The sequence below is a fragment of the Mustela putorius genome, unplaced genomic scaffold (assembly GCF_011764305.1).
Source record: "Mustela putorius furo isolate JIRA1106 unplaced genomic scaffold, ASM1176430v1.1 tig00537255_pilon_pilon_pilon, whole genome shotgun sequence".
Lineage (NCBI taxonomy): Eukaryota > Metazoa > Chordata > Mammalia > Carnivora > Mustelidae > Mustela > Mustela putorius.
Genome location: NW_025422394.1, coordinates 1,819,961 through 1,833,518, shown reverse-complemented (window position 1 = coordinate 1,833,518; position 13,558 = coordinate 1,819,961). Strand labels below are relative to the sequence as shown.

Sequence of the window (13,558 nt, the reverse complement as noted above, 5' to 3'; positions counted from 1 at the left end):
ATCATTAACTGAGCCAGAATCAAGAGATGGACACTCAGCCAACTGAGCCACTCCAGATCCCCTAAGTGTTTTTTAAAAGGATGGTACTGCCACAAGTAAGGCAGAGGGAGAAAATGAACAAAATAAAAAGGCCCAGATAAATACAAGAATCTATAAAAATGTAGTGTAATGTTAAAATTACCATTTGAAATAAGTGAAGCAAAAGCAATAAATGGTATGAGACAACAGATAAAATTAAATTCCCTTCTCAATATATAGAACAAAATAAATGCCAAACAAGTTAAATATTTAAGTAATGCAAATACTGTAGAAAGAAATGTCACTATCTAACCTCAAAGTGAGAATTCTTTTCTTTTTTTTTTTTTTAAAGATTTTATTTATTTATTTGTCAGAGAGAGAGCGAGTGAGAGCGAGCACAGGCAGACAGAGTGGAAGGCAGAGTCAGAGGGAGAAGTAGGCTCCCTGCGGGGCTCAGAGCCCGATGTGGGACTTGATCCCAGGACGCTGGGATCATGACCTGAGCCGAAGGCAGCTGCTTAACCAACTGAGCCACCCAGGCATCCCGAGAATTCTTTTCTAAGCATATATGCCAAGAACCCATAAACCAAAAACATAAAACTATAAAATATTCCAAAACATTTATTTGTACATCAAAAACAAATGAGTATACTAAAAGACAACCAACCTACTGACTGGGGGGGAGTGGGTGAAATAGGTGAAGGGGATTAAGAGCACCCATCTTTTTTTCGGAGGGGGAGAGGTGTGATGCCCAAATGCAGGGTTGGAACTCATGACCAACTCATGATCAAGACCTAAGCTGAAATTAAGAATCAGATGCTTAACCAACTGAGCCACCAAGGTGCCCCTGAGTACACTTATCTTGATGAACACTGAGTAATATATGGCCCTTATCCATCACTGTATTATACTGAAACTAAAATAACACTTATGTTAACTATACTATAATTAAAATTAAAAAATTTTAAAAATGAAATAAAATAAGACTAAGACGTATCATATACATATAATATTAACATACTAATTTCGATCGGGATGAAGATACTGCACTTTAGGATATACTGAGGAACACTTAGGTGGCTGTGTATGGAAAACAAAACAAGAGGAGCCTGGTGGCTCCGTTGGTTAAGCATCTCCCTTTGGCTCAGGTCATGATCCCAGGGTCTTGAAATCCAGCCTCATATTGGCTCTGTGCTCAATACAGAGTCTTGTTCTTCTCTTCCTTTCACCACCTGTTTGTGCACTCTCTCTAATAAATAAATAAATAAATAAATAAAATCTTGAAATAAAACCATGAACATAATTAACTGATAAAAGTAAGGTGGAAGTACAATAGGACAAGTATACACAGTACTTCTATTACTGCCATTTTTCAATATAATAATACATTCATTCAAAATTAAACTACTAAAATACAATACTAAATATAATGTGGTATCCTGCATTTGGGTCCTGGAAGAGAAAAAAATAGTAGAAAAACAGGCAAAATCCAAATAAAGTCTTAGTTTAGTTAACGGTACTGAACAAATGTTAGCCTTTTCATTTTATTATTTTTATTTTCATACTGAAATAGAACTGACATATACAGTGCTATTTTCTTAATTTTGATGAAAGTGTTATAGCAATGTGAAATGCTAACATTAGGGGGATGGTAAGTGAAATGTATACAGGAACTTTCTGTACTATCTTTGTAACTTTTTTATAAATTTAAATTTATTCCAATATAAAAAGTTTATTTTTAAAAAAAGGAATATTAAGTGACAAAATATAATTGAAAGTATATTCAGAAAAAAGGATATAAATCAGTAACTATTGTTTTTTTTTTAATTTTTAAAAAAATTTTTAAAGTAAGCTTCATTTCCAATGTAGGCTTGGAACTCAAAAGCCTAAGATCAAGAATCGCACACTCCACCTGCTGAGCCAGCCAAACACCCCTCACTAAATATCGTTAATAAATATATGCAGAATGTTTAAACTCAGCAGTAACTATGAAAGAAAAAATTGAACCAATGATTACAAACTATTACATAACAAGACCGGCAAAGATTTAAAGGTATAATAAATAAAGTGAGGGTTGTGAGATAACATTCTTACACACTGTGGATAGAAATGTCAATTAAGAGGCGCCTGGATGCCCCAGTTGGTTAAGTGTCTGCCTTAAGCGTCTGCTCAAGTCATGATCCCAGCACCCTGCATCGAGCCCCACTTCAAGACCTGCATTGGGCTCCATGCTTGGGGGAAGACTGCTTCTCCATCCCCACCCTGCTTGTGCTCTCTAGCTATCTCTGTCCCTATCTCTGATTCTCAAATAACTAAAATCTTTTAAAAAAAGATTAAAAAACATTTAAAAAAAATGTTATTTAACATAACCTTACTCAGGACAGCTGGACATTACATATCGAAAGCTGTGAAAGTATACATAGCCTTGGCTCCCAATCTGATTTCCTGGTAGGAAATAAGCAATTAGTTCTTAGCAAATAGGTGTGTAGAAATACACCTATAAGGATGATCAAATTAATAATTAAAAGTACAAAACAAAAAAACAAATAATTTATATTCCCAAGTTAAAAAATTTGTTATGCAAATTTATGAGAGCTATATAGTAGAATACTATGTAGTCAGTTATTCAAAAGGCTATTAGAGGGGTGTCTGGCTGGCTCAACTGGTAAAGCATGTGACTCGATCTTGGCATTGTAAGTTCAAGCCCCATGTCGGGTGTAAAGATTATACCTAAAAAAAAAAGGAAAACCTTAAAAACAAAGCTATTAGAGAAGAATATTTAATACAATGAAAAAAATGTCTTATAATCAATGAAAAAAAGTTATATAGTACACAAAGAATATATTTTAATTACCATTATACACTTTATCTGCATATACAAGCAAGACTATAGATATATAAAAAAATGAACTGTTGTTATTAATGAGCTTTTTGGAACTTCTTGGTATGCAACACATTTTCTAAAATCAGTTTGTATTACTTTTTAATATAAAAATTGTGCCTTACAAATTTGATAATATTTGAAGCCTAAACACATAAGGAATTATTCCAAAGGAAGCACTGGTTTTATATGTACCCATCCTATGTTAAACCTGAGGATCCTGACTACGTAATGCAATTTCAGTAGTCCAGGAAAAGCTACAACTAACCATAAAAGTGTATCTTAACCAGTTAGTTGATGCTTTAAGATTTGGTAAGACTTATTTCTTTTCAATTTTGAGTAATTTTAAACTTTCAGAAGAGTTGGGAAACTAGTTCAGAGGTACTGGATACTTGTATCCAGTTTTCCCTAAAGTTAACATCTTATATAAGCATGGCAAAATTATGAGAACTAAGAAACATTGTTATGTTTTAACCCGAAACTAATGTGACATATAATGTATGTCAATTATACTTCAATAAAAAATTAAAGCAAAAAGAAATTAACTTTGTATAATACTATTAACTAAAATAAAGATTAAAAGTTTAGTAACTTTTGCTTAAGCCAGAATTACTATGATCAACGTTTTGGAGGAAAACACTTAAAACACTCTGGTATTAATTATGGTCTGAACAAAAAAGAGAAAGAAGGTTATTTAAGACAGAAAAAGATGTAAATTGGAAAGACAAAGATGATACAGGCTGTGTTTGCTTACTTGCAGTTTTGTTTTATGCTACATACCCAACTAAAGTCAGAAATAGGGGAAAATTTCAAATGATAATGATGGTGAAAGTAATATATATATACTATTTATTTTATATAATACAACTTAAAAACATAATAATTCATACTGAAAGGAGAATATGTTCAGGTCAATTTAAAGTAACTGAGTATAATATTTAGTAATTGTTTTCTGCTACCTACCTTAAAAATTATAATACTTTCTACAGTAATGCTTCTACTACGAGCGTAATTCAAAGCAACATCAACATGTCTAAATACATAAATTCCAAGAAGAGGATTTCCTAATATCTTCAATGTAGATGTTCTGGTACTTATCCCATTTTGATATATTTCAGCCACATCATTCTGAGGAAGTGCTAAAAAGCAGAAATGTTCTTCAAGTTCTCTGCCATGTCTTCCACTCTCACGCATCTCTGACCTAAAGCAAAACAAACTGTGTGTAGTTAAATGAGAATACTGACAGAATTTTCAAGGTGAAGATAAATATTTCAGTTTGCTACAGTTAGAAAGCAAGACAATTACTGGTAATATTCAGAAACATCACCATTCTATAACAAGCTAGGCTGAAAATCATCTAAGGAAAGAATTCAAGACGTAGATAACTACTCTTCCAGATTTATGGACTACTTTCTGTATAGGGCAGTGATAATAAGGGCTAATATTTCTCAAACGCTACTAAAATACCCAGCATGCTAAGACTTACCCTTTCCAAGCATTTTTGTAAAATTTTTCTGGATTTTCCAAGAATTGATTGCTATCATTATTTTATTGTTATTTTTATAATCATTTTTTTCCCTCATCCTCCTTGCCTCTGTTATACTCATTTTTAAAATGAGGAAAATGAAGTTCAGAGAGTATAACTTGCCAAAACAGCAAGGCGACAAGAGTTGGAATTATATATGTGAAATTTTGTTTGCTAAGTTCCAGAGCTCAAGTTCTCACTTACTTGTCTATGGATGAAAGAACGTGCATTTCTTAAATAAATATATAGACACAAATATGATAAATTATTAGGGACATTCTCCATTGTTCAGGGATCCAGACTGCAGCTGGAAGAAATAAACTAGAATTTGATTACAGAGCACTCCTATTACAAAGTCAGAAAATTAAGAATCATCCTCAAAAAAGATTATAATCTGAAGTACATACACTCTTGAAATTTTGACTATGCGCCACAAGCACCATTTAACTGGGGGCGCTGGAGTGGCTTGGTTGGTTGAGCGCCTGCCTTTGGCTCAGGTCATCATCCTAGGGTCATGGGATCAAACCCCTGGATCAGGTTCCTTGCTCAGTGAGGAGTATACCTCTCCCTTTCCATCTGCTCCTTCCCCAGCTCATGTTCTCTCTTGCTCTCAAATAAATTAATCTTTTTTTTTTTTTTTTTAAAGAACCACTTAACAGTACACACAAAGCAATCTAGAAGTCTTGCTCAGGTGTAGTAGCAGCAACAACTGCCACACTAGGTGATACAGGTCCAATCGCTTGGACAGAGGTGTGCTTCCAAATCATTATCAGCAGTGGAGAACCTCATAACTTAGAGTAAAGTAAGGTGTATACTACAAAAGGAAAATTGTTCTTGAATACCACATTGCTACCAATATTTTTTATTTCCTGGAATACCACTCAGAGTTTGTATTAAGTATACTAAGCACATTAACATGTTGGTATTTATTTTATTTGCATGAATAACTTCCTGTTTATAGTACACAAGGCCACAAACCACATGGCAACAGTTACAAGCAAGAATAACTGATTATAGCATGACTACTTTGTCCCAATTTCTGGAAATGTCAAACTGAACTATCAACTCCACATATCATCATCTTCTGCTCCTGCTTGCAACTTGACATCAGTAGATTCTATGAACCACTAAGATCTCCATGTTGATAGGGTTTAAATATCACAGAAGAATTAGAGTACTTTTTTCTGTTTTCCCAATTTCTCAACTCGTTTTTTCCTAGACTCTGGAAAAGCATTAATTTTCTGAGCGTGCCTAGAAGGAATTCCCATGTGGGAGTACTAACAAGAATAGCACAAAGGATGGGAGGAAGGAAGGAAATGTTCACTGTTGTAAGGTTCTTACACTACACATGAATATAACATTATGTTAAGGTACACTGTGTAAACCCTAGAGCAGGGTTTCTCAACAGTGTCACATATCATTGACATGTGGGCTAAGTAATTCTTTGTGTTATCTAGACATCTTACTGGCTTTACATTATATTCTCTTAAAGGACTAACTAAAATGTAAAAATAAAACTTAATAAAAATTTGACCCAGAGCTCTAAAAATCTTTACAAATTAAAGTAGAAAGTATTCCTTGAATTTCAAATTAATAATAATACTGAATATTGTGTTTTCAATCTATGTTTTCATAGTAACATCTCAAAAACTTTTAGGACTAAGTATGATTTAGACAAAAACGAGCAATAAAAAATTACTCTTTAGAAGTTTTTTAAAAATTTTAATTCCACTGTAGTTGATATAGTGTTATATTAGTTTCTGGTATATAATATAATGATTCAAAATTCCATATATTACTCAGTGCTCGTCAAGTAAGTGTACTCTTGTTCTTCTTTGCTTATTTCACCCACCCCTCCCAACCTCCCCTATAGTAACCATCTGTGTTCTCTTTAGTTGAGTCTGTTTTTTGTCTTTTTTTCTCCTTTGTACTTTTGTCTCTTAAATTTCACATATGAGTGAAATTCTACGGTATTTGTCTTTCTCTGACTGGCTTAGTTCACTTAGCCTAGATCCATGTAGGATGGATCTTTTTCTGACTGGCTTATTTCACTTAACCTAGATCCATCCATGTTATTGCAAATGATAAGATTTCATTCTTTTTTATGGCTGAATAATATTCCACTGTATATATACCTTATCTCCTTTTCTATTGGCTGCTTTGATTATTTGGCTGTATTGCTGTATTGCTGTATTGCTGCAATACATGGGGTACTTAGATTCCTTTGAATTAGTGTTTTTGTATTCTCTGGGTAAATACCTAATAGTGCAATGGCTAGATCATAGGGTTGTTCTATTTTTAACTTTCTGAGGAACCTACATACTGCTTTCCAGAGTGGCTACGTCAGTTTGCATTCCTGCCAACAGTGCAAGAGGGTTCCCCTCTTTCCACATCCTCAACCAATTATCTGTTGCTTCTTGTGTTGATAATTTCAGCCCTCTGACTGGTGTGAGGTGATATCTCATTGTAATTTTGATTTACATTTCTCTGATGATGAGTGATACCGAACATCCTTTCATCTGTCTGTTGGGCTTTGGAGAAATGTCTATTCATGTCTTCTGCCCATTTTTAAATTGGATTATTTTTTGGTGGCTTTAGAAGTTTTATTAAAAGGTTGGCTCTTCAGAGTTATCAGACACTAGGATCTATGTTAACTTATTAAAATGACTGATGCTCTGAGTCTCAAGACTTCCATTTCAGATATCACAGGTAATATGAATTTGAATAGCCTTTTTTTGTAGTGACATGTAAACAAATAAGAATATAAAGACCTAATATATACAAAGTGACCTATTAGTGAGAGAGGAAGCTGAAGAGACTCCATTTTTAGAAAGGTTCCATCTCTGCTGTTGTTCTGCTAGGCAGCATTTACTTTTGTTTGATATTCTGCATCTGAATAAACCAAAGAAGCTATGTTCCCATCCTAAGTGGGAAACAAGAAAGTTAATCATTCTTGTCCTAGGCCCCCAAACATGAGGTAACATCTAAGAGTTGGACCCCAAACACATTCCAAGCTATTAGCTGAAAACAAACCTTGGCCAGTGCTGGCATCAATAACCTCTACCTTTATAAAATACACCCATTATTCACTTGTTACTTGCTTCTGACTGGACCTTACCCTGGATTCCTGAGAGAAAACATACCCTTAACCTCTTTCCAATATAATTGCCTAACCCCATGTGATGAGACTCATTTACTCTCTGAACTCCCACATATTCTGTCTGCTACTGTGCCTGTCACTTATGCTATTTAATAAACTCTGTTTTCACTTCCTGGCTTGCATTTATTTTCTCTCCGGCCTGAAGTCAAGGACCCTGCTGGACGGTCCTATGGGAATCTTCTCTGGGTCCAAGGACCCAGCCTTACTGCATTATTACCAAGAAACATTAATGCCAATCAAATTCTGTGCTAACAGGATATTTATATTATCTTAAATATAAAAAACAAATAATAGTTAAGAATAATTTTCAGAAATATTTACTCACATTTTTATGCACTAATACTAATAAGGAGTAAGTGTCACAATCTGTCAGGCCCTGTATCTTATATATACATTAAGCTCTGGAGTGGAAAGTTCTAAATCAACCCAGCATTCAAGTATTAACCTGTAGATATACTCTTGGTTGTGGGTTGGTCATTTTTTTAACTACTATTTTATTAAATGTTAATAAACGTAAAAAACTTTGATAAGAAAATTCATATGGACAGAGAAGTTATGTATAAGTTAACACAGCACAACAAATGAGTGGATAGAATTCTGGATATATTTTGGAAGACCGTGACCTTAGAGAATTGACTGTATGTACAGAGTGCCTAGGTGATTCAGTTGGTTAAGCCATTGCCTTTGGCTCAGGTCATGATGTCAGAATCCTGGGATGGAGTACCGCATCGAGCTCCCAGCTCTGTGGGGAGTCTGCTTCTCCTTCTAACCTTCTCCCGTCTCATGCTCTCTCTCTCTGATAAATAAAATCTTAAAAAAAAAAAAAAAGAATTGACTGTGTGCTACTATGAAATTTATCTACCTACTGAAATCAACTACAACAAAGTATAAGGTATAAGTGCCTCAGATGGAATGCCCAGATCATAATTACATTATATAGAATAGATTTCTGAGATTTATATATAATAGGTAGTAAATAATTCTTTGTTGAGTAAATGAAACACTTTCAGTATCATATCTCAAAGTTTAACTGGAAACAAAAGAACTCTATTTAGGTACTTGGGTGTGTAAAGGAGAGAATACAAGTATTCAGCTAAGTATGTCTTTAAGGAAATAGTTAAAGAAAATGAAGTAATTGGCTTTGGACAGCTAGAAAAAGAATTTAATTGTTTTCAAATCCATGAGATGGCTGGTAAGTGACTCATCTCTACCTGGCAGGAAGTAGAATGTGTGAAAAGCAGCATAAACAAGGTAAGAAAAACTGGGATTTAACTAAGTTCACAGAAGTAAATTTCTTTTTTTTCTTCTTAAAAGATTTTATTTATTCGACAGAGAGACAGAGCACAAGCAGGTAGAGTGGGCAGACAGAGGGAGAGAGAGAAGCAGACTCACTGCTGAGTAGAGAGCTGGATTTTGAGCTTGATCCCAGAACCCTGGGATAATGCCCTGAACTGAAGGCAGATGCTTAACCAACTGAGCCACCCAGGCACCCTGTAAATTTCTTTTTTTTTTTTTTTAGGAGTTGGGGAGAGGGAAAATGGGTATGGGGAGGGCAGAGGGAGAGAGAGAATCCCAAGTCCAGAACAGAGGCCAACATGGGCTTGACCCCACAACCCTAAGCTGAAATCAGGATGGATGTTTAACCAAGTGAGGCACCAGGGCACCCCAGAAGAAGTATATATTTTTTTTTAAGTTTTTTTTTTTTTTAAAGATTTTAGTTATTTGACAGACAGAGATCACAAGTAGGCAGAGAGGCAGGGAGAGAAAGAGAGAGGAGGAAGCAGGCTCCCTGCAGAGCAGAGGGCTCGATGTGGGGCTCGATCCCAGGACCCTGAGATCATGACCTGAGCTGAAGGCAGCGGCTTTAACCCACTGAGCCACCCAGGTGCCCCAGAAGTACATTTTTGATTCAAGGGTAGTGACATCACAAAGATGGTAGAGTAGCAGACCCCACTCTCCGGTCCCCGCAACAAAGATCAACCATTAGATAGCTACCTATAAACAAAAGCAGCTTTGGGAGAGCTTTGGAGGTCACTTAAGAAACTTCAGCACATGGTGGCATAGAAAGCTAGAGAATAACTGTGCAAAAAGAGAAGGATGAACAGCTTAATTTGCCTGTACCATCCCACATATTGAGCAGGCACTGCTCAGTTTCAAGAGGAATTCCCTAGATAGAGAGTTCTTCTCACCAGGAAAGTGAGAGTGAGGTAAGTAGCCAGTTTCCCCAGCCCTTTGGGGGCACTGCATGGAGAATCAAGGATCTGATTTCGCTTTACTCCAAACAGGGAATGGCAAAGCTGAGACACAAAGAGATGGCTAGAACAACGAAAAAAAGCAGAGGCTACCAACAGGAGCTATACAGCAGGAACCACCACCTCCCCACTGACTGCTGAGCAAACATCAGTAGCTTTCACTACTGAAGAAACCAACAGCCACTGTGGCTGTAGCATACCCCTGCTAATATCACTAGCCTCAGACCCACAGGTGTTTACACTTGTTGACACCAGTCACCTTATGTCTTCCCACCTGCGTTCCACCAGAAGCCCGCCTAAGACTGGCTCCAAGAGTGCAACACACCAACTTAGATTCTTGTAGCTGACACTCACTAGCATGCAGGTGCTCAGGGCTAGCTCCCCTAGCTGTGTACTTAAATGCTGTTGGCTATATATCTGTCACCAGCCCAAACTGCTGTGTGCACACCATGGCAAGATCCTGCAGCCACATTAGACCACTTCCATACCCAAGACTCCTATAGTGGTATGTGGGCCAGAGCAAGCTCTATCATACGTCACTATCCTGTATCACTAGGTTCACCTGTACCTAGCCACTCCAGCTATGCGCCTGAATACCCTCTGGCCCAATCTCCATCATTAACCTCCATACTGCTATGTGTCCAGGGCAAGATAGTGCCAACACAATAATGAACAACAGCCAGGATCCCCACAGCTGCCAGTGCACATGTTCTTGGCTGGCCCTTGCTGCCTACCCTGGCACTCACCACTACACATGTGTTAGCAACTGGACCCTGCCACAACACAGGCACCTGCAAATGAGTGTGTCCATATGACAGACTCTGGCCACTACCACTGCTTACTCTGGTCCCAAGCTGATGGACCAGGAGGAGATGCTGAGAACCCCAACAGCCCTTGCAGCATATGTGAATGCCTAGGAGCACTCACCAAAGACCAGACAACTGCTGATAATGTACAGGCCAAGGCCTGATCCAAGATTTGTCATCCACCCCCTTGACCTGAAGCAACTACATGTCCTACACTTGGCACCCTGCACCAGAGCACACTCTACCATGTCCCCACTTGCAGGTGAAGGTCTATACTTACCGAAGTTCAACATATAAATTCTGGAAGACATGACCACTTCTTCAAATTTATAGACACTTAGGCAAAGCTTTAAAGATTATGAAGAATCAGTGAAGTATGACTCCACCAAAGGCATAGATAAACCTCCGGTAACTTGCACAAGGAAATGGATATATAGGATTTATACTGCTAAGAATTCAAATTACTCTAAACATTCAACATAGTACTGAAATCCTAGTTAGACAAATTGGTAAGAAAGAGATAAAAGGGAGAAGCAAATGCAATCTCTGTTTGCAGATGACCCCGATATTACATACAGAAAAATCTAAAGACTCCACAAAAAAAACTCTTAGAACAAATGAATTTAGGAAAGCTGTAGCATACAAAATCAACATATAGAAACATTTTACATGTCTATACTCTAAAGAGAACTATCAGAAAGAGAAATTCAGAAACCATCCCATTTACAATTACATTGAAAAGAATAAAATACCTAGGAATAAATTTAACCAAGGAGGGGAAATACATGTACAACTGAAAACTGACATTTGCTGAAGAAGACACAGATATAAAGAATGTCTGTGCTCATGAGCTGGAAAAATTAACATTTTTTAAAAGGCCACACAACCCAAGGCAATCTACAATTCAATGCAATCCCTACTGAAGTTCCACTGGCATTTTCCATAGAAATGGAATAAATAATCTTAAGCTTATATGGAACCACAAAGACCATGAATAGCCAAAGCAATCTTGAGAGAGAAGAAAGCTGGAAGCACAATGCTCCCTGATTTCAAATTACAGTTTAAAGCTATAAAAACTGGGACGCCTGAGTGACTCAGTGAGTTAAGCATCTGCCTTCAACTCAGGTCACAATCCCAGGGTCCTGAGATTGAGTCCCTCTTCCGGCTCCTCGCTCAAGTGGGGAGCCTGCTTCTCCCTCTGCCTGCCTCTTCCCCTGCTTATGTCCTCTCTCTTTTTCTCTGACAAATAAATAAATAAAATCCTAAAAAAAAAAAACTATAAAAAGCAAAACAGCATGGTACTAGCATAAAAAAAGACACACATCAATGGAACAGAACAAAGAGCCCGGAAATAAACCCAGGCATATGCAATCAGTTAATTTATGACAAAGAAGCCAAGAATATACAGTGGGAAAAGGACAGTCTCTTCAATAAATGATGTTGGGAAAACTGGACAGTCACATGCAAAAGAGTGAAACTATACCACTTTCTTACACCAGGCATAAAAATTAACTCAAAATGGATTAAAAGATTTAAATATAAGGCCTGAAACAATGATCTCCTGGAAGTAAACAGGCAGTAAACTCCTGTACATTGGTCTTGGCAATGATTTTTTTGGATCTGACCCTAAAAGCAAAGGCAACAAAAGCTAAAATAAGCACATAGGACTGTATCAAACTGAAATACTTCTGCACAGCAAAAAAGAATCAACAAAAGGAAAAGCTGATTTATGGAGTGGGAAAAAATATTTACAAATTGTGCATCTGATAAGGGGTTAATATCCATAATACATAAGGAATATACAATTCAAAAGCAAAACACCAACAATCTCATTTAAAAATGGCAGAGAACTTTAATTGACATTTTCCAAAGAAAATGCACAAATGGCCACCAAGTACATAACAAGGTGCTCGGCATCACTAATTATCAGGGAAATGCAGATCAAAACACACGATGAGATATCACCTCATACTCGCCAAAATGGCTATTCTCAAAAAGACAAGGTAACGAGTGCTGGTAAGGATGTAGGGAAAAGGGAACACTGGTGCACTGTTAAAAGAAATATAAATTGGTATGCCACTATGGAAAACAGTATGGAAATTTCTGAAAACACTAAAAATAGAACTACTCTATGATCAAATACTCCCACTTCTGGGTATGTATCTGAAGTAGATGAAACTGCTATCTCAAAGAGATATCTGTACCAACCATGTTCATTGCCAGCATTATCTGTAATAGGTAAGACACAGAAACAACCTAAGTATCCATCAACACATGAATCAATAAAGAAAATGTGGTACAGGGATGCTGAGTGGCTCAGTCGATTAAGCAGCTGCCTTCAGCTCAGGTCATGATCCTAGGGTCCTGGGATTCAGTCCCACATCAGGCTCCCTGCTCAGTGGGAAGCCTGCTTTTCCCTCTGCCTGCTGCTCCCTCTGCTTGTACTTTCTCTCCCTGTCAAATAAATAAATAAAATCTTAAAAAAAAAAAAAAAGAAAATACACACATACACAGAAACATCATGGAATATTATTCAGCAATAAAAACGAAGGAAATCCTCAGTCTGTGACAAAATGAGTGGACCTTGAGGGCATTGTGTTAAGTCAGAGAGAGACTAATACCATATAGTCTCACTTACATGTGGAATCTAAAAATATCAAATTCATATAAACAGCAGAAGATGGTTGCCAGGCCTAGAGATGGGGGGAAATGGGGAGATGCTGGTCAAGGATACGAACTTTATATCAATTATAAGATGAGTAAGTTCAGAGGATCTATGGGACAGCATGCTAACTGCAGTTAATAATACTGTATCATCTACTTGAAAGTTGTTCTTAGAGCTTTGGGACGCCTGGGTGGCTCATTTGGTTAAGCCTCTCTCTGCCTTCAGCTCAGGTCATGATCTCAGGGTCAGGT

General features: G+C 36.9%; 1 protein-coding gene across 2 annotated transcripts in view; it reads right to left on the bottom strand.

Annotated features, from left to right (window-relative positions):
* Positions 1–13,558, bottom strand: part of TEX15 (testis expressed 15, meiosis and synapsis associated) — a 74,079-nt gene that overhangs the window by 27,870 nt on the left and 32,651 nt on the right. For both annotated transcript variants that reach the window (XM_004758294.3, XM_004758298.3), the window contains one exon: positions 3,863–4,100. In XM_004758294.3, coding sequence (XP_004758351.1) covers positions 3,863–4,100 — 238 coding nt within the window. The remainder of the gene's footprint in view (positions 1–3,862; positions 4,101–13,558) is intronic.